This window comes from Haliotis rubra, unplaced genomic scaffold, assembly GCF_003918875.1.
Source record: "Haliotis rubra isolate DU_JTF1 unplaced genomic scaffold, ASM391887v1 Scf9, whole genome shotgun sequence".
Classification (NCBI taxonomy): Eukaryota; Metazoa; Mollusca; class Gastropoda; order Lepetellida; family Haliotidae; genus Haliotis; species Haliotis rubra.
In genome coordinates, this window is record NW_025767634.1 from 701067 (window position 1) to 724344 (window position 23278).

General features: G+C 40.3%; 2 protein-coding genes across 3 annotated transcripts; both read right to left on the reverse strand.

Moving 5' to 3' along the window:
• Nucleotides 1-5137: 5137 nt before the first annotated feature.
• LOC124263778 (putative adhesion G protein-coupled receptor E4P) lies at nucleotides 5138-6370 on the reverse strand. The gene has a single exon (XM_046698484.1). It carries the CDS (start codon nucleotides 6368-6370, stop codon nucleotides 5453-5455), a length of 918 nt encoding a protein of 305 aa, XP_046554440.1. The 3' UTR covers nucleotides 5138-5452.
• On the reverse strand, nucleotides 6333-21731 carry LOC124263777. Of its 2 annotated transcripts, none has more exons than XM_046698483.1 (4): nucleotides 21481-21731; nucleotides 12593-12666; nucleotides 8026-8965; nucleotides 6333-7103 (listed from the first exon to the last, which is right to left on the reverse strand). In XM_046698483.1, the coding sequence occupies exons 3-4, from the start codon at nucleotides 8956-8958 to the stop codon at nucleotides 6333-6335; spliced, it is 1704 nt and encodes a 567-aa protein (XP_046554439.1). In that variant the 5' UTR covers nucleotides 8959-8965; nucleotides 12593-12666; nucleotides 21481-21731. The 2 variants fall into 2 exon arrangements, with proteins under 2 accessions (XP_046554439.1, XP_046554438.1); XM_046698482.1 differs by having other exon boundaries at nucleotides 12593-12865.
• Nucleotides 21732-23278: the final 1547 nt, after the last annotated feature.

Below are 23278 nucleotides of genomic sequence, written 5' to 3' on the forward strand. Positions count from 1 at the left end.
TATTAATATGAATTTGTATAGATGTATACATATATCGAATAACCTCTGCTTTGTGTTGCGGATTAAAAACCTTAAGTAATCACTTCCATTTCTGAAACATGAAATACTCATTCATTTAAAAAAGCAGTAGGTTCAGATGACAGAGTGTTAAAATGATTTAAAACCACAGAACTAAATCTGTCTAAGCCATTCGAGAGCCTGTCTAGATTACATCATATTTTCCAGATGACGAGACAAAATCTAAAACTGCCCGTTGCACAGACCCATGCATGATATTGGGGCCCAAAGCTGTTTCTAATGAAAATACATCATCAACCTCAAGTACAGCACTTCTGAGATTATGTCTTATGTTGTTATGCCCATGGCATGTAATTAGATAATGTTCGATATTTTCAGGCGTCTCCAAATAGCAATGGCCATATTTAGAAGAGACCGTCTTATCTATAATACTCCTGTAAGCATTTAGCCCACAGTGTCCAAGTCTGAGACGTGAAAGAATAACCTCATCACGCCTTTTACGACGACGAATTTCATGACCAGATTTTAAAGATGGTCTAAGTTTGTACATATGTCGGCCGGTAGTACCTGTATCCAACATTCTGTTGCCAACTCCTTATAACAGATTTCGATAAAACATTTTCAAAATCTTTAGCGACTGGTTGAAATTTAATTAAATCAACTTCAGGAAACTGTAATCCAGATTTGGCAAAATTATCTGCAATCTCATTCCCATGTATTCCAACATGTGCTGGGACCCACACAATGTCGCATGCAATGTACTTCATGTTATCTACGGCTTGGCCCGATGATTTTATTACCTCCCTTGGCTGGCTCCGCATTCTCACAGTAGCCAATCAGCTAAGCCGCCGTTACACCCGAGCTTGCCAGTGTCAAAAAAGATAGCGTTCGCTGCCGCGAGGTTTGTTCACAGTGCGACTCAGATTTGGGGGGAAATCATACAGACAAATTTACAGGTCTGAAACTTTAAATAAATATATGCAAGAACTCCTTCAGCCTCTCTCAGAGTACCTCTGCATCAATTGTGTTGCCAAGTTTAATCGGTTAGATAATTCAAGAAGCGAAAGTGAGTAGTGATTGGTCCGCTCAACTTCCCAGCGTAGACACCTGATTGGATAAAATGCCAGCCAAGGGAGGTAATAAAATTATCCGGCGGAACTGTAGATGAGTCCAGGGTATAGTGGAAAGTCCAGGGTATAGTGGAAAGTTATCGTAACGTATACCCTGGAGATTATCGAGGATGTATCACAGCGGGGAGCACCAGAAATGGCATTCACACATTGTACACTGTTGGGAATCGAACCCGCGTCCTCAGCGTGACGAGCGTGTGCACATCACTAATCATTACTGACATCCATCTGAGACCTGGACATGCTGATCGGAATCACGTTTTGTCTACGGGGCGTGTCACGCTTAGAAACAGCGTTAGAAAGACATATAGGTATATAGAACCTTTTATAATAATAATAATGCACTTGTATAGCACCTAATTTCCAACCGGTGGCTGCTCAGTGGTGCTTCACAAGGTTAAAAAAAAAGAATAAAATAAACAGAGTTATTGGTTGAAGAGATGGGTTTTCAAGTCACGGCGGAATGACTGGACAGAGTCCGCAGATTTAATATATGTTGGTAGGCTGTTCCACAAAGTTGGAGCCACAATAGAAAAAGCCTGGCTAGCTAACTTTGTCCTCGTAAAGGGTACACAGAGCTGGAGTTGACCAGATGAGCGGAGTCTGCGAGCAGGGAGATGGGGAGTGAGGAGGACCTTAAGATAGGCTGGAGCAGTGTCACAGTGGAGGGCAGAAAAGCAGATAGTCAGGATCTTGAAGGATATACGTTGTTTGATGGGTGGCCAGTGCAGTTCTCTGAGAATTGGAGTGATGCGTTCATGTAGTCGAGTGCGGGTTATGAGGCGGGTTGCTTTGTTCTGAACTCTCTGGAGATGTGAAATAGTGCCGGATCCAGAGAGAAGAGAGTTGCAATAGTCCAGATGGGACGAGACGGAAGAATGAATCAACGTTTTGCAGGTATCACAGTCCAAATATTTTCGGATTATATAGTACTAGGGTAGGGTCTATATACCTATATGTCTTTCTAACGCTGTTTCTAAGCGTGACACGCCCCTGTGGTTTTGTCTACATTGAGAGTAAAGTACTGGGTCATTTAAGTTAACTCTGTCGCACTGCGTTACCTTAGAGTACCAACATGTGTACAGAAGATGTCTGATCTTCCGTCCAGTTGAGTCAAACCTGCACCTCCATTCCCTACACGTGGGTATATTTCTTCAGACCTCATGTTATGAAGGAAGGGTATATGTAAAACGATGAAGTACATTGTTTATATGTCTTTTCAGCAGGGGAGTCCATACAGAGACAACTAAGTCTCCGCGTACCGATATGTTACATCTGTATATATTACGTCCATTGCCCGAAATGGACCTTGTCAAGAAATATGGTGTGTGTATTTTAAAAGTGCAGCTAACGAACGAACTAGAGAAGCAGTAGCAGAAATGAGCCAGGATCATATTCAGTCTTACCTGGTGATAGGTAATATTGCCTGGAATTATAATCATCGATTAGCAAACCGCATGGATGATGTATGGGAGCGACTCGACAAGTGTATTCACAAAGTACCTTCCTCCTTTCTCAGCGAGTTTGGTGAACGTTTGTCATATCGATCACTATAGCAAGAGGTCGAAGCTGTTGTAAACTCCCTTCATACGGTATCTGACGGTCCTGGTGATCTAAACCCGTTAACGCCTAACCATCAGCTAAAATGATAAAGTTAAATATGTCTTTCCAAACCCAGGTCATTTTCAGCGCAACGATGTCTACATACGGTAGAAATGACGTAGGATCCAACAGTCTCTGGTCTCCTCAGCGGGAGGGGCGGTGGGGGGAGGAGTCTTCCCACTTACCCAACTCCTATTGTTTGAGTAGAAGAAATCACTAGGCCGCGATAATCCCTTTTAATCCCTTATTTTGTTCCCTGTGAAATAGGATTAACTATATATATACAAGTTATCCAGTTATACACGTTATCCATTTATACAACTAAATACAACATCAACATCATATGAAATCATATCACATAATACATCAATATTTCAGATCAATACACTTAATATCCAGTACTCTAGTTGCTTTACTGTCCTTTGTCGGCAGGTTTTTATACTCTCTATATATATTCTATTTCAATGTCAAGTGTTCTCGTCACGATATGGTTTAAATATTGCCGATGTGACGTTAAATAATAACTCACTCACTTAACGTATCTTCTCTTCCTAAGTGGGGGTCTTGCACCGTTTCTTAACTGTAGAACACATGCCTCTATGCAGGCTTGTTCCGTCTTTACAAGTCTGCCACAAAAGGCGACTATGCTTGTCGTAAGAGGCGACTAACGGGATCGGGTGCTCAGCTCGCTGACTTGGTCGACACATGTCATCGGTTCCCAATTGCGCAGATCGATGCTCATGCTGTTGATCACTGGATTGTCTGGTCCAGACTCGATTATTTACAGACCGCCACCATATAGCTGGAATATTGCTGAGTGCGGCGTAAAACTAAACTCACTCACTCACTCACTTTACAAAGTCAATGCCTTATAAATGTTGGGGTGACTTTCGGCAAACACATCACTCACTTTACGATGCCACCTCTCTACATGCTTTGTTGTCCTTGGACCTTCCTTTAGTGTTGATTGTTGATCGACAGTCTTTCTCACAACACTTCGTATTATCAATTTCAACTCCCTGGGGAGTATACAACTATTGTACCAAAATTGACACGAACAGAAGACCACTACGCAACCTGAAAACTATCATGTAGTCCTGGCTCGATACAGGATGCCATGCTGCACCTCGCAGGACTGCTTAACGTATTGACATTCCATGCAATCTGTTACCTACTGATGGAATGGTGAGGTACATAGTCTACTTTGGTGTTACAAATGCACGTTTAGCACAACCGGGCCTGTCTTGTCCAATACCATGTGCATTTAACACCTGTATTCAACATTTAATAATGGGCAGGGTGTTTCTTACAATGAATTGTTTTCGGCACAGTCGCGTTATAGATAAAACCACTTGAGGGAAATGTGTGATGTTAAGTTAAACAGGAAAATATTGATCTCTGTTACCATGCTGATTTTACACTACTATAAATAACAGTGTTTTAAACATGACAGTGTACAGGAGATCGATGTGGAACTGAAAACTACCAAACTGTTTCCAATTTGACGCATCGACAACTGAAATGATGCCCAATGAAATTCTGCATCATTTCGACTAGTACTATATGTTCCAATGTTTTTATAACTGAACAGTTGACTTGCCTTGGCAGGTGTTTATGACGGCTTCCACTAATGGGGCTCACCTTTTCGCGTATATCATCACTATTTGATAGTCTATCGTGAACACCTGCTCATGATATAGTCGAAATCGTTCAGTGGATTGTTCTTAGAAGTGATTTCCTATGGCATTTCTTTGTTGTTGTCTTAAATATCTGTTATGCACCATCCAACCCTTAAGATCCACAATAACGTCAACAATAGTGTTATCCTGACTCTTTTCTTGACATTTTATCACAAAATAGATATTAAACTGTTCTTTATAACACAATCAGCATCAGCATGAGTAATAGATATGGACTGAATCAATTACCTTTAGTGTTTCGTGCAGGTGTACTCAACATCGCATAAATTTACATACTTGTATAAATTCATTGCCACTGTGTTAGACGAAGGTAGAGAAAGATCAGTTTGTCTGCGATTTAAGCAAAGCATATGACATAAAGGTATTATTTATATCCTCAATGCTTACTGTATCCAACGTCAACTTCTGAAATAGCTCGAAAACTATTTAGAATACAAAATCCATAATGGTTATTGCTCAGAATCAAAATCTTTACAAGCAGGGTTCCCCAAGGTTTGGTTCTTGGACCGGTTCTATATAAACGACACTTTTGATGGCTTAGAGATTAGTATGTGCCTGTTTGCATACGATCCGTCGATATATATTATCGTTGTAGATTTATATCTCTGCAGTAACGTATCAATGACATTTGGTAACATATCTGGACCCATACATAGCAGACAAGAAACACATTTTTACAAGTCCGGAGAGATGAAAGTATCGCCAAAAAGACAAATTCAGCGATAATGTGTTTATTAGGAAGATCAAATATACTAAAGCATTACACAAATATGAAGGCGTCTGTCTTCCGATTGTATTTCCCTTGAAGCCACCGTGTCGCAGCTTTTCCAACTATCGAGTGTCGAACTCCATCAACCACGTAATATCACAGATTTCCTTAGCTTTATCAGTGTTATACTGCTCATAAATCATCATTAAATAAAGTAAATAATGACTCGAGGACATTTTGCTTCTTCTAGGACTATCACACAATGGCGAATGTTCAATAACATTCAATCTTGCTCAAATACTGGTGCTCACAGTCGCATTCCGACTGTCCTCCAACGGACGTTTTGGTCTCAGTTTGTTAAAGATTCCCTTCCAAAGATCGTAGACCCTTCTGTTGGCAATGTAGCATATGAAGAGAAGAACTCCAAGAGAACCGTTCAGGATGATAGAGATATATATAAGAACGTCTTGCTGAAACACTTCAGCTAGGATCGCCACAATCCAGAACATCCCCGTGAGAGAGGATAGTTTGATATAAACATACACATTATGGCGCTCCTTCATGCCATGATGTTTCTTGATATTTTCTATTTTAGATATTGCACGAATTGTTACAACGAAGAATGTGAGGTTCATCATTACAATGACACTGAGTGGCAACACGAAGGAAAAACCTACAAGTTTGTTTGACGTGAGGTAACACACAATACCTCCATAACCCACGTCGGTTCCACCTGATAACACTGAACTGACCGTTACTGTTACTGCTACCACTAGAGCAGCACTTCCGAAGGCATACAAAGAGTATCTGAGCAATGCCTTAGTATGTCTTGTTCTACTCTGGGGAATAATGTTCTGCACGGCGAACACACGTAACATATGAAATGAACAGACGTTCATCCAGAACATTACACAAAGCCACATGAAATGGATGAAGACACCAATAATTGTACACACAATGTTATTCTCAGTCCTATCTATGCCGAATTGGAAAAGCAGCTGAGCTAGAAAGAGGCACCCGACGAGGAACATGTTATTTTTACCGGGTAACGATCGGAGGGTTGGGAATACACAGTAGGTGATGAAGGTCAAGAGCAAGCAAATTAAGGATAGAGAAACGCAGACGACAGACAAAATTTGTTTGGCAAGAACAGATGCTGATACGAGGGATACATTACTTCCATTTTTTGTATGAACCGTTGTAAATGTCATTTAGTACTTCAACACATACCCTTGCCCTCTTCCTGTCATCAATTGAAAAATCACTTGAAGAGATAGAGATATTGGCACCATCAAGTGTAATCCAGCCACTCGCCTCTGCTTCATATTCACTCTTTCGCAACTTTACGTGTGGACAGAAAAGTTCATTTGTTACTTGTATAACACGTGATGAGATAGTTCCACTGGCCTGCTTCAAGTTGAATGTATCCGCCACAGGAACACAGCAATGGCCTGATACGGGATCAGCCCAATATCTGGCTTTTAGTTTCACTTTTGAAAGAGGAATATGGTTAAAGCTTGGAGTGAACACATGATCGTTGTCGTCAAACGACACTATCCACATTTCTGTCGAAAAGTTGTAGAGTTTTGTTTCAAGCTCAGTTCTGTTCATTTCTTGAGTGACAATAAAATTGCATTTGATGATGACTGCTCTCGGGAAACCTACCTCATCTTGGTTTTGCTGCAAGCCATTCATGTCTTCTAACAATCCCACTGAAAAAACGTAACTCGACGTTCGAAATTTAAACATGAATTCTTTGAAGTTTTTCAAGAACATCTGTTGTACGGTATTCCAGTGAGCTATGGCCTCGATGGCGATGTCGTTTTCAGGCTTCAAGATGACGTTGAATTCGTATTCGTCATTCACGGCGTCATCCTCTGCCCAAACGCAGTTTCCATCAACAAGGTTCTTGCCTGGTGAACAGTACACCGGAATACACTTGCCCTGTGTGAAAATAGCAAACTTTGCAAATATATTTGTGTTACTGTGTGACATCGATGTTAGGGTGGCCGTGTACGACTCTGATGGTTCAATCAGTCGAACACCATTGAATTCAAGCTTACGTATACCCAGCTCAGTGTTTTTAGATTCATCAAAGGTGTATCCAAATGACGTGTTGAAGGGTAAAAGAAAAAATGTTAACTTCGAATGGTGTAGCCCTTGTTCAAACAAATCTCCCTTTGCTTTCATTCATTTCAACAAAGCTATCGCTGGAGCTGTCATTAATTAACGAAGGTCAGAACATTGTTTGTTGTTTGTTTGTTTAACGCCGCACTTAGCAATATTCCAGCTATATGACGTAGGTGTGTACAATCCAGTGATCAACAGCATGAGCATCGATCTACGCAACTGGGATACGATGACATGTGTCAACTATATCAGTAAGTCAGCAAGTCTGACCTCCGGATCCCGTTAGTCTTACGACAAACATGGGTTGATGAAGACCCGGATCTTCATGGGTAGTCAAAGTGAAAAAAGAAATCCATGAGACGTTGTTGGTTATAAAAAGTTTGGAAGTGGCGTAAAATGTTTTCTTTTAAATGCCAATATCCTTTTTCGATATGAATGCAAACTTGTATTGTTGATTATCAAAATAATGGTTTTTAAGCCTTATTAAAAACATGCCATAAATTTGCATTTCTTGAGACGAAGGCTACACAATGAGTATTAACCTGTTTGGATAACAATAAGTGAGTATTAGTTTTACACCGCTTGCAGCAATATTCCATCAACATTAGTGCGACATTCGCCAGAGACGATATCAGTGTATCTTCCTTTGTAAAAGAAACCAATTCTTTGGAGTTATTAACGAAAGCTTTAAGCACTAGGTTACTTCCGCCCCTGGTTTCATAACAATGATACATACCTTTATGAAATGCAGCCATTCGTCGTCCCCACATTCTGTAGATTCAGGTTTTCTATCTGTATCCTTGTGTGGATACAGAAACTGTGTGATGACAGTTATTGGAGGCGGCAAAGGACGTAAGCCTGCCAGATCATACTTCACAGTCCGACCAGGTGTAATCCCATTACAAACAGCACAGAATACATTTCGGTATACTTCATTTTCATAGGAAACAGGGTAATGATGGACCCCACATGCAGTTTCTATGTCCTCTACATAGTTATCCCATAGCCCAGATACGTTGCAGGCCATGATCTGCGTTCGCGCTGCCAACATAGGATCACATGTTCTTGGGTTGTTGCTTCTGGTAGAGCTGTACACTTTGCTGCAGTCTTCTTCATTGTCATAGAAACCATCTGATAGGCCAATGTCGTCTGCTTCGCTGTCACCGCTCCCGTAACCGGAAGTGCAATCCAGTTCCATAATCCACGAATGATAGTCTGTAACATCATTACATTCAGCAACTTCCTCGTTGAAAAACGACATATTTCTCGACACTGAGGTTACAGGGGAGAAGATATGGTCAGTAACCGCTCGATCTGGACATTCTGTAACCATGAAAACACCAAACCCAACTTTTGATTGAATGTCAAGGTCATTCTCACTAAACAGGCATGTTGGAGGGTTCGGATCACGACTAATTGTCCCATTGTCATCTGGACAACAGTCTCCATATATCTGACACTCGTCGTCGCATCGGCATTCCAGACACCAAGGATTCGCGTGGAAACTTAACCTACTGTATTGCTTTTTCTCGGTGCCATCACAGTAGACATTGCAATACTGAACAAGGTACTGGGTGCTGTTGAGGGCATACACATCAAGGTCCAGTTCCGGTAATGGCTGGGCATGGGTAGATAACACCACAACTAGCAGCAGGAGGATGGATGTCATCTTTGACCTGAAAATACTTCATGCATGTATTCTGATACGCCGCATAACACATTTGGAATTTATTTGGGCTGTTATCTAGTATCTTGCAAATAATAAGAAAACTATTTGGCAATCGAGGATTTGCTGCCACCACCTTCTAGTGAGGAACCTCATGATATGGGCTTCACAGTTACAGCCCTGGCAGTGCAAGGATCCTCATATTGCTGGATCCACCTGATTATGATACTTGCTTTGTGGGCTGCATGAAATTTGTAAATCTCGGGCTTAAACATTACTCAATCACTTATTCAACGTTATCACTATTCTTAAAGTCCGTTTGCGGCAAACTCGTACCGATAAGGGGGCGGTGGGGTAGCCTAGTGGTTAAAGCGTTGGCTCGTCACGCCGAAGACCCGGGTTCGAATCCCCACATGGGTACAATGTGTGAAGCCCATTTCTGGTGTCCCCCGCCGTGATGTTGCTGGAATATTGCTAAAAGCGGCGTAAAACCAAAACTCAGTCAGTCAGTCGTACCGATAAAATGGCAAATATATGTACATTCGAAAGCAACAAATCGTCTTTAATGGCTAGGTTAGTCATTTGTCCATGCCAAATCGTCCCTATTATTTCAGACATTTGCATGAAAAAGGGGAAATATTTTACAGACTCCCTTGGTATATTCCGTTGAATAACTACTGTAGAAAGATACGCTCCTGATGTTGACATTCCTATTGACAGACTTTCATTGCAGAAAAGAACGGTAGTGGGTTGGCAAAACACGTGCGATTGCCAAGTCCAAATGGTGGGCTGTTCTACATACACTGCATACCCCCTTGTTACAACAGTCATTAAAACACCAACATTTACAATGTCGTTTGTAAAACAACTTTTCCAATGTCTGAAATTACAGTGACAGGTTGGTATGGACAAATGACCAACTTTCATCCCATTTAAGACAGTTTGTTGCTTTCGAATGTATATTACTTTGCCATTTCATCGGTACGATTTTTGCAGGAGACGGCTTATAGTACGAGATGTCGCCGTGGCCAGGGTACTGAAGGCTTAAAGTACAGTTCTTGTAGTTGCATGCTAACACGTTTGATGAATACCAAGATTATAATCAGAGCGTTTAACCTTTGACGACTCTGACTAGACGCGACCTGCGGGTCATTAGACAACAGGACTAGAGGGCCTCGAAGTGATAGAGACAATAATGTATGTAGATGTGCATTGCAGTAAGTTTTAAAAAGAACCACATAAGTAGTTCAACGGAATGTTTAGGATAAAGTGAGGGCGAAAAACAGAGTTTCGTGTTAAAGCGATCAATCAATGCACAAAAGTATTAACTTTTCAATTTGTAAATGTCTTTTTTTATAGATACCGCCTATTCCTAATCTGTAAATTATACAGAAATAAGCATGGCGATGTCGATATAGCATTAGTCTATGTGAGTTGAAGTCAAAAACAGAAAGTCCCCCCAAAACAAATGGCATTATTGTAACTCTTGGGAAAACATAAACATTGATATATTATATATCTTGGGAAATCGCGAGGTTAATGCCTTAAACATCACTGCTTGCAAAGTACAAAAATTTATTAAAGTAAATCGTTTCGCATATATCAGGGGATATACTCAAGGCAACCAAAAAGACAAACAGTATTGAGTGAGAACTATATTGTAAGCGAAGAGTAAATGTTCTTTGGAAAATGTTTCTCGAATATGTTTTATGTAAAGAGTTCATGGACTTACCCAAACACAAAGAAAGGACAATGTACACGTAATTGTTATTAGCACACGCTGCCTTCTGAATTTAATTTTAACAAAAACGAACAGAATGTTTCAAATTACAGTGTCTCTTTTGAAATCGTCATTTGTATGTCTATCAGCATTACGGATAGCTGATATGACCATGTGCATATATAAGAACACACAGATGACTCCAAGACAGGGCCTCTTTGAACAGAGAGACTGATGGGTTGTAGATTCGACAGAGTTGAGGACGCTAATAAATAAGTTACCCGAACGTTAGTGAGGTCGAAAATTGTAAGTTGTCAACTGTCGGACGTATTCCGTCAGAGGAGTGACGGAGTGTGGGCGTGGCAATCCTAAAACCCGACCCCTAGACTAGACATGATCGTTTTATTACGTTATTTATTACACTAATTGCATTTCGCAATAGATTCAGATACTTGTTTTCAAAAGATCATCGCGAAGAATAACAGGACTTATCAAGTTTAATCATCTACCGTTCAGAACTAGCTATTTGCAGGCCGCGTGGGAGCTTATAAGTAGGTGGCAAATATTTGGGACGGCTTTGCAACATAAATCAAGGGCTTGCCACCGATTCAAAGATGACAGCCTTGGTTGACGACGTTCTGGCGAGCGGTATGCCAGTGCAATAACTCTTGAGAATAATCGGTACAGAATTGGTGGAAGATTATGGCGCGGAGCGGTATCCGACATCACAGGCGAACTGATTTCGTTATTGTGTTATCGACATTTGACTGGCCGGCCATATGTTGACGAAATACTGCGTCCTATCGCTGCTCCATTAGACAAAAGCCTGAGACGAATCATTTTTACATTTTTGTGTAATATCATATGCACAGAATTGAAAAAGAATGATTCGCAATCAGGTTTAAAAATATATTGTTTGCTGAACATGCTTGTTTTCTAAATATGTTCAATATCAATGGACCCAAATAATCATTTCTTAGACACATCACGTAGCGTCATTTGTGTGATGACGTCATGTGATCTACTGGGCTGACGTCACGTTGCATTGTTTAGTTCCATCGAATTTTGTTCTACGCATATACTACTTCTATTCATTATCAGACAGAACGTGTCAGTCATGTCTTTATAACACTACACATCATGCATGACACCTCAAAGACATATACCGCCTCCGTGGTGTAGTGGTTAGAGAGTCCGCCCGGAGAGCGGAAGGTCGCGGGTTCGTCATGCCAAAAGACGTTAAAATATGGTACTTGTTGGTCCCTGCCTGGCGCTCGACATTAATGGGTACAACAAGGACTGGTCGGCTCGGAGTCAGTATAATGTGTCTGAGTGGGGTATTCATGCTTAACTGCGACATGGTATCTCAATGAGCTTGCACTATGAAAAAAGGGCCAGCTTAAGTCTGGACTAGTACAAGCAGATACACATACACACGCATGCACGTCCTCATATGAGCGAAATATTCTGCGACGTTAAACCCTATTTCACCTCACCTCACCTCAAGGCATACTGTTGCTTAACCAGCGCATCTTAGTCCATGGTATCGCCCGTCATTCGGCCTCAAGAGTAACCCCAGGTTGGATGGCGCTAGGCCAAGGGCAAAAACTCTTCGCCCGAGAACATCCTACAGTTTCTGTATTGGGGACATGTGAGTGGTCTTGTCCATAATCACCGCATGGACTTTCAACTGAGATAATCTGTGACGACATGGGAACGATATGGGCACTGGCAATTCAAAAGTTTCTACCTATAATGAGACGGCTTAATATTTCTTTTATCTAAAAAAAGCACTTACAAAAATACAAAGTTCGTGATCTTGAAAATTCAGAATAAAATCCCTAGTGATTTTGTTTATACATCAGTTTGAACATGCTGTTCTGATATTTAAAAATTAAATAGAACATGGTACAGTACCTTGTGCATGAACCGTTGTCTAAACAGGCTGACACCTCCAGAATCACTGGTCTTGCTCACAGCACCAGTCGACCCTATGGGAGAGGTTTATAGTCATCAGGCAGCCTATCACGGATGCATGCAGCACTTGAGAAGAGTTCAAATTGTCTCCTATATTATACAGAGCGACGGAACAGGTCGTACCATTTCCCAATTAGCATACAATGTTTACCACTCATGAGAGCCGCTGGCACGTTGGTTTATTCTCATGCTGTCTGGGCCCGAAGTGGATAGCTGCAATAGAAGGATGCACCTTCATGTGATGTTATTTTTGTCTCATGTCAGACCAACGAGTATCAATTATTTGCGTAATTATGGATGAAACGGCAACGACAGAAAATAACCAGTGTCCATTTTCGGCCGAAACAGACTCAGAGGGGCGTTAAAGGCAAATAACCGATGACTGAAAGTTATAAAAACTTTCATATTGACAGACCTAACCTCGATTCAAATGTATCTTAGTATCTGTATTTTTATCTTGTTTAAATGCCCTCTTCAAAAAACAATGATGGATGCCCAGCTGAACACTTTAGGTTTCTGTTTGGTTGTTGTTTAACGCCGCACTCAGCAATATAACAGCTATACGGCGGCGGTCTGTAAGTAATCGAGTCTAGACCAGACAATCCAGTTATCAACAGCATGAGCATCGATATATGCAAGTGGGATACGATGACATGTGTCAAACCAAGTCAGCGAGCCTGACCACCCGATCCCGTTAGCTGCCTCTTACAACAAGCATGGGTTGCTGAAGACCAAACTCACTCACTCGGTGTTATTACATATAATATCACACTCCGGAGCAGTGATGACTTAGAATAACATCACTGCCACAGGCTAATTTGCATATCACGTGATCGGACTTTTGCTCTTGTTTGTCAACAAACGCGCATATTCATAATAAGAAGAGACTGGCCTTACGCAAGCTTTTCGACGCGCTCTTCACAGTGCTTTTACATTGTTACATATATATTCTTCCACAACTGCGACAGTAAGATTTATGACAGACAGTTTAGATATTTTACTGGCTGCATCGTTTGCTCTCCGTCGGCTTCGGTGACAGCACGTGGAGCCGTACAACCTATGTAAACAAAGGATCACTACGCAAATCGAAATAGTGTTACATGTTTTAGGATATTTTCTCAGTGAAACTAGACCATTGTATCAAAGATCTTTAATTAGATGTGTAGACTCGTCAAAAATTAAAGTTAAGAAATATGTACATTATATTGAATGGACGGTGCAAGATGTGACGAATCGTCACATCTTTCTGGCCTGTGGCAGAGGTACTATGCTGGCTTGCCGCATGGAACTCTGGGTAGGAGAGTGATATACTATATGTGAACATATATCATACATCGCTAATTTCGTAACGTTAATTTGCAGTGTTATATGCAGTTTAGTGAGTTAATAATGCATGGGGTCTGAGTGCGTCCCAAAGATCAACCGTTTGGAGAAAAAAAACAGCAAAATACAATATTAACACTGATTTTTTTTTTATCAAACCAAAAAATATATAGACATTTATCCCATAAAAAACAATAAATGGAAAACTGCACATCGAATTTGATCTACTCGAAACCTCGACCCGATAGGTACTAAATGCTAACACTCCCTATTACAGCTGTACGGACACTATTAACGCACCAATTTGTGTCTGATGCAATAAAAAGTATTAACGTGTCCCGATGGTAGACACTGACAGCTATCAATGTGCTATATATATGTCAAATCCCTTTGTTGAGAAGCAGGAACATCGTCAGGACCAGTAACTGTTGGGGTAATTAGGGGTAATCGTTGGCGATGAGCGTCACTGGCACGTTGTGTAGGTGGCTTGTGCATGTGTGGTTCTAACAACTTTCGTCCATGGTTCTAACTACATTTCGTCTATATACAGGATTGTGTATCAGTAGAGTTAGTAGTACGGTTGTTTTGTGTGGTGTTACACAAACATTGACGTTGGATTTAATGTTTGGACGATTATTTCACAACCGCTGTACCATAATGGTTGTTTTCTATGTGAACCAGGCGTTTAATGTAACTGGTGTTTGAGTCAATAAGCATTTCTGTGGTGTCGATTTGGGTTGTTGGTATGGTGTGTGTTTTATTAAGTGACCTCCGCATGACCGAATAAGGGTATTTGGTTTTCCTCATTTAAATGATGTTAGATAAACATCATAAACATCAGATATTACTTAAATCCTTTCAATTCGAGCTTACAAAAGTATCCTAGAAGGATATTTTTCGATATGGCCGTTTGATAATATTGCGTCAATTTTGTAAATATCGGTTTCCTGAACTGATTTGTTTGTTTGTTTGTCTGTTTGTTTGTTTGTTGCAATATCCCTATTATATGTCGGTGGTCTGTAAATAATCTCTGGACCAGACAATCCAGTGATCAACATCATATGCATCGATCTATTGATATACGATGACATGTGCCAACCAAGTCAGCGAACCTGACCACCCGATAACGTTAGTCGCATAGGTTGCTGAAGATCGAATATAACCTGGATCTTCACGGGTTTCCTGAACTGTCGAAGGTAAATATACATGACATTTACAAAACCGTTTTGACCCGACGGTTCCTTGTTAGGACATAGAAAAATAACTAGTTCATAAACACAAACAAAAACAAATATTAAATATTTTGATATATGAAGGGCATTTCGTAATGGCATCTGACAACTCGGACATTAACTTAAAAGACATCGGTTGGTAGGGTAGGGTAGCCTAGTGGGTCCGATTCCAAACATGGGTATAATGTGTGAAGTCCATTTCTGGTGTCCCCCGAGGTGATATTGCTGGAATATTGCTACAAGTGGCGTAATAACATAGCTATATGCTCACTATTAGTTATCACAACAAAAAGCATTTGGCTCGACCCATTGCCAAATGTGATGAGAAACCTAAGAATGTAACGATGATGCATATATATAAACATGGACCTCAGAAAGCGTTTTGAAAACATCTGTAAACCAAACAAAATACAATACAATATATGGCTAAATTCCTCAAATGGATTGCCAACATTTTAAAGAATAACCTGCGCTAGAATATAACCTGCACTAGGAATACGATTAAAGATGTAACACGAAAACAATAGACCACCTCCAGAATAGAGTATATGTCCAAACATCGTTAACATAGTACATCGTTAGTACTAGCAATAACCTTGTTGGAGATAGTTCATGAAACAATAAGATAAGACGCTATAGTATTATCAGTCAACGATGTATATACCTATAAAAGTAGCTCTATTTTAAACTTTTAAATTTAATCTAAAACTTTTTGAACTTGTGTTTTCCCATTGATGGGTCATCCGCTATCATGACACCTTGCACACATTAGTCCGTGCTGTCTGCAGGTTATGCATGCTCTGGTTCATTATTTCTAAATGTACCACAACACGCGTTTTCCCAATCTTATTATAATCTGTTACTTCGATTGGCCAGCTCCCCGCGATCTGGCTGTCACGCCTCTATAGCAGGTCGTACCTGGCACACGTTCTTCCCAGTTATACAACGGAGCAGAGGAACAACAACAAACAAACAAATTGTACAATATTGACAATGTTTATGCATAACAACTTCTTTTAATTTGTAAGTGCGACGTTTCCAGATTCTTTTACCCTTGTCAGGATTTCCTGCATCGAAACGTTTTTTTAATATTGTACTTCCCAATTTCTCAAATGCAACTCAAAGACGTTAAACAAATTGTAGGTCAGGGGCGGATTCAGGATTTTGGAGAACATGGGGTGAACATAAATCATGAAGTCAGGGGTGCGCATCCCGCACACACACCACCACCACCCTCTGGATCCGACCCTATAGCTTCACTGACAAGGGGTTATCGACTTTTCTGCTGTAGAGTCATCCACTGATAACATTACTCTTTAGAAACCGATACCAAATTTAGGACATCAACTGTGGTTCTTGATTGCCAATGGCCGTTGTCGTGGTCAATATGACAACCAAAAGGTTTGGAGTAAGTCGTGTTTGTCTTTCACGTCCTGGCACCGAAACCCTGTCTGATCCACGGGATCTGGAGTATCATACATCATTATAAGGGTGAAACTCCATTTGCAGCGACAATAATTCTGTCCCATCAGGTAAGGGGAATTTAACGCACATTATACTGTATGAGATAACATTAGGGGATAAACCAAGCGGTGCAATTTACTGTATGGTCAGAGGTCGGCAATGTAAACGGACAGAAACTCTTTACTTTTCCCAGTAGAAGGACGGACAAACATATTTGATACCATCGGTCGTTTACACTAATGGTCTGTCATAATGGGGAAATTACTAATTCGTTCTTGCGTAAAAAAAGGTCACATTTGACTCTCATGTGAGAGCAAATGTAGCTTTGTAATACAAATAAGGTTGTGGTTATGCTCAAAACGATTTGCAATGATAATGATGGTGTCGTTGATGTGAAGCAGACAAGAACCACATTAAATCAGTGATCGACCAAGCTGCCCCTCGGAGGGATATGGGAGTCATGACTGTTTGTTTCTTTATTATTTAACGCCGTACTCAGCCATAGTATAGCTCTATAACAGTGGAGTGAACATGATCGGATTTTGACCGGACAATCCGGTGATTGATATTATGACAAAGGTCCCATGTCGGGACACTTTATCAACTAGGTCACCGTACCAGGCCATCAAATCCATTTATTCGAGAACAGACTGGGGACGTATTCTAACCCGAAATCACTACATCTTAGAGTGAGTGGGTGAGTTTAGCTTCACTCCGCTTTTGGCAATATTCCAGCAATATCACGGCAGGGGACACCAGAAATGGGCTTTAAACATTCTACTCATGTGGGGAATCGAACCCGGGTCTTCGGCGCGACGAACGAACGCTTTAACCACTAGGCTACGTATAACTTACAACCTACAACTGCTTGGCAGGTTTGGCTGTGTAGCAGAATAATTGGACCTTTTGAATCAAAACGATGCATCCGACATTCCCTATTCCTGTGAATGATAACGCTAATCCCCTTTATTTCGGGATGTTTCAGTTTCTAAGAGCCGGCGAATCGCTATGTCGACGTTACCAATTTCATACAGCAGTGCTGGAATCAAAATATCCTAATATTATTCAACGTTGTTCCAGCTGATTTTTTTCAGGCATTTGAGAAGCCGATTTTGGCAGTAACGAACAAATGGTAAAAATGGCAACGTCTCTATTTACAGTCAATATTATTCCAGTTGACGAAAGCTTACGATTCACTGTAGTTTTATGTGAACATAGAACTGCACTTAAACCCAGATCTGACCATACCTCTAATCCAGTCAGTATATCAGTATAACCGACCAGTGTGATAGTCATTGGTACTGCTTTACCGATCTCCATGAACTTTGCTTGTTTACCCAGATGCAGTCTATTCTCGTTAACATTTAGCTGAATGATAGCTCGCCCCTCTCTGAGGGTGACAGGTCAAAATACCTCATTATGAGCAATCTACAGCCCCTCTTGATGAGGCACTCAAATGAAAACGCTGCAAACACAATGCAGATGATAACTTTTCCACCCTTCAGTTCTTCTTGTTTTATCTACCAAACCAAAACATTTTAAGCTTAAAAAAAGCTGTACAAAACTGCCACCAACTAACTAACAATAAATCTATCTATCAAATGAATACACACCGTGAGTACGTCCATCACCCAAGACCACACTACATCTGAACATCCTAGTATGCGGACTTCCAGAAAAGACAAATCAAACACTTAAACCCTGATCCACACCGTGCATTCTCCTCCAATTTAAGACAATCCAGTCTAACATTTGAACCCCGATGCATACGGTAAGCCTTTTCAGATCAAGTTATCATTTTGACAATGTTTGCATACAGTAAGCCCTTTAAGACCAATTTACCATTTTGACACTGTTTGCATACGGTAAGCCCTTTAAGGCCAATTTACCATTTTGACACTGTTTGCATACGGTAAGCCCTTTTACGGTACGGTTTAACGTTGTGCATGAGAATATTTCGCTCATATGACGACGTGCATGCTTGTGTTTGTGCGGCTGCTTGTACTAGCCCAGACTTAAGCTGGTTTGATAGTGCTAGCTCACTGAGATACCATGCCGCAGTGAAGCATGAATACCCCACTCAGACACATTATACTGACTCCGAGCCGACCAGTCCTTGTTGTACCCATTAATGCCGAGCGCCAGGCAGGGACCAACAAGTACCATATTTTAACGTCTTTTGGTATGACGCCGTCGGGAATCGAACCCGCGACCTTCCGCTCTCCGGGCGGGCGCTCTAACCACTACACCACGGAGGCGGTCTCATCCTTTTGAGACCCTGATAGAAACCGTGCATACGATCACCCCTTTAAGACCAACCAATATACCATTTGAACCCTTATACCAATCCTACAAACGTTTATCACTTCAAGACCAACAATCTACCATCTGAACCCTGATACCGATCCTACAAACGTTTATCACTTCAAGACCAACCAATCTACCATTTGAACCCTGATACCGATCCTACAAACGTTTATCACTTCAAGACCAACAATCTACCATTTGAACCCTTATACCGATACTGAAAACGTTTATCACTTCAAGACCAACCCATCTACCATTTGAACCCTGATACCGATCCTACAAACGTTTATCACGCCAAGACCAACAATCTACCATTTGAACCCTGATACCGATCCTACAAACGTTTATCACTTCAAGACCAACTAATCTACCATTTGAACCCTGATACCGATCCTACAAACGTTTATCACTTCAAGACCAACAATCTACCATTTGAACCCTGATACCGATACCGATCCTACAAACGTTTATCACTTCAAGACCAACCAATCTACGATTTGAACCCTGATACCGATCCTACAAACGTATATCACTTCAAGACCAACTAATCTACCATTTGAACCCTGATACCGATCGGATCCTACAAACGTTTATCACTTCAAGACCAACAGTCTACCATTTGAACCCTGATACCGATCCTACAAACGTTTATCACGCCAAGACCAACCAATCTACCATTTGAACCCTGATACCGATCCTACAAACGTTTATCACTTCAAGACCAACTAATCTACCATTTGAATCCTGATACCGATCGGATCCTACAAACGTTTATCACGCCAAGACCAACCAGTCTACCATTTGAACCCTGATACCGATCCTACAAACGTTTATCACGCCAAGACCAACTAATCTACCATTTGAACCCTGATACCGATCCTACAAACGTTTATCACTTCAAGACCAACCAATCTACCATTTGAACCCTGATACCGATCCTACAAACGTTTATCACTTCAAGACCAACTAATCTACCATTTGAACCATTTAATCCTAAGATACTGATACCGATCCTACAAACGTTTATCACTCCAAGACCAACCAATCTACCATTTGAACCCTGATACCGATCCTACAAACGTTTATCACTCCAAGACCAACCAATCTACCATTTGAACCCTGATACCGATCCTACAAACGTTTATCACTTCAAGACCAACCAATCTACCATTTGAACCCTGATACCGATCCTACAAACGTTTATCACTCCAAGACCAACCAATCTACCATTTGAACCCTGATACCGATCCTACAAACGTTTATCACTTCAATACCAACAATCTACCATTTGAACCCTTATACCGATCCTACTAACGTTTATCACTTCAAGACCAACCAATCTACGATTTGAACCCTGATATCGATCCTGCATACGTCCATCAGTTCAAGACCAACCTGTCATTTGAGCCTGAATGAACCCGTGCTTCCGGTTATCCTTTTAGGACTAACCTACAACGTTACAACGTGTTATAATCTTTTATAAATGTATTCGTTTGAGACAGATCACATAGGTCCCATAGGGTGTTGACTTTTTAGTCACGTTTCATGAAATATATGAAACATAACATGTGGCATATAAATACAGTGGACAATCCGACACTCACTGGGACCGGGAAATGTCGGATTATACAGAGTGTCGGATAATTCAATGTCTCCTTGCTTGAATACTTTTCAAACAGTACCATACATTGTAACTGGCGTATATTACCTCCCAATTAGCAAGTGCTTGGACCAAAGAGATTACCAGTAACAGGATGTTAATTGTCAACTGGCCATTGACAGGTTGATTGGCTATTTTAGTCCAATATGGGGAGAGGATGTCGGATTGTACATATTATAGTGTCATTGGGACCAGAAAATGGTGTCGGAATTCGGAATGTACAGATGTCGGATAATTCAATGTTTAAATGATGATAATATAGAAGAACGCTGCTGGGACCCCCAAAAATTGTCGGAATTCACAGATTGTCGGATAATTCAGATGTCGGATTATAGTCCACTGTATAATAATCTTTTTTCATTTTCTTTCTTTATCGTCTTTTGTTAGTCTTATTATTTGAACCCTAATAAAGATAATGCATGCAGCTAGCAGTTTCTTGTAAAAATATCATCTGAACCAGCTGAGAAACCTTGTCTACATGTACGACCATTCCTTCAACAATTAATTATAATTATCAGAACCTTAAACAAATAGAGTCTTTGAATGGCATTTAGAAGTGATACACATAAAGGCAAGGATTTTATGGATGTCAATTTCTTTATTGTGATGGACACGACGTTTCGGAGTATATGCTTACTCCTTCATCATTAATATACTCCGAAACGCCATGTCCATCACAATAAAGAAATTGACGTCCATAAAATTCTTGCCCTTAAACAAATACAAATGTAATCATATGATCATCCGTTTGAGACCCTGATATGGGTTGTACATATGCCCATCACGTTGACATACCTTAAAGATCACCATGAAATATTGGTATGAAAAGGTTTTCAACTTACCTTTGAAATCTACCACATCCAGATGATTTAGTCCCCAAGCACTTCCGAGGGCTAGTGTCCCACACCATGCGCCAAATGGCAGTGTCAGCTCCGGGCAGCCAACAAACGGTTGCTCACAGTTGAGGCTGGGATCGCTTCCTGTAATTGCCTCACCACGCTGTTCCTATTCGCAGCCAGATAAACCTCAATCATAAAGGTTAATAATGAATTTATTAACTTCTATTGGAGGCGTAGTTGCATCCCTGGCAGGCCGTTATGTGGCGTTAATCACTTGTTGAATAGGTCAACCAATATTGTGACCGTGTGCCCTTTGTGCAAATTCCATTCGTGATAGCAGATACATATTCACTGTGTTGGATTGTGTCACTGTTGTGATAAAGATAACGTTTTTAATTAGTAGGGCAGGAACATGAACGATAATTTTCCTGATGTAATTGATAGTTGATTTAAACATATTTCTATTCATGAAGATGAATTGGGATTGGTGAACAAGCATTACTGCTTATATTAACACCGCTCCCATGCAACGTATAACACAACATGAAATGGAGGATTTGACGTCATCGTTACTGACCATTGCATAAATATAATATTTTTAAATATATATAAATATATACAGATTACATGAAATACAACTATTCTCTAAGTAGTCATAAGTTAGAGAGTTACAGTTGTGTGTGTCTAACAAGCCATTGTAGAAATATAAATCAATCATGAGAATTGATAGTTGATGTGGTTGACTGTTGTGCATGATTATGCAACTTTATGTGTATCAATGATCGAAGTTTAGTTTCACTGTTGTCTTCTGTCCACCGTTTCGCCATTGATATTTCACGGATTTGACATTTCTAAAACCACTAATAACCTTGAAATCTCACATGGAAGCCAGCAGCTTCTAACATTTTGTCAAGTTTGCCCAATTGAATTTCAATAGGTTTTCCTTACAGTGCATATTGGTACGTTGACGTTTGTTCTGTATATGTTTAACCCTTTGGAATTTTCAGTTTCGTTTATCTGTACGTACAAAGAATGTCTTGGAGACATCTGATTTTATCTGTGTTTGGTTGTAACATGTAAAATCATCTGGACTATGTGATTATAAACGTTAATCTAACTTCTCTTGGGCTTGTACCGTGCAAGGTAGCTTCTCTACAGGTTCGTAAAATCCAGTAACATGCAGGGTATATAAAGGCGGTATAAGGAAATTTCTTTATTTCGTCCAGAAATTTCACACGAAGATTTACAATATCTCTGATGTTACTCAGAGCAAGTACATGGTGCAAGTATGGTCTCAAATATCAATATGAGCCTTATTGACATAACTTGTACAAGTATATATCATAATATTATATCATCTATGTACACAGATGAGAACTATCGCTGTACTACAGATGAAAAGAGGGGTTATTCTATTACATTTTGCATGGTTAAAAATTGATTGACAGAATAATAATGATACACTTTCTCTAGTTTGTCTTAGAGCCTCTGAACCACATTATTTTCCCCTCTCAGCAAAGCGAACGTGGTAAATGAAGGGAATCTCCCATCTCATTGGGGCTCCTTTTCCATTAAAAAGAAATTATTTGCTTCTATTATATATATTCAGAGAGTAAGAGTTAGTGTACACTTTCCCAAGTACTCATGCGCACAATTCCAGAATGTGTTTGAACTAAGTTCCAGAGTAGAGCAAGCATATCATTCTCTCTCAGAAGTTAAATTTGGACATAACTTTCAACATCCATTTTGTCAACGAGGGTGCAGAAGACTTCATTTCTTCATATAAATAATATTTACAGTG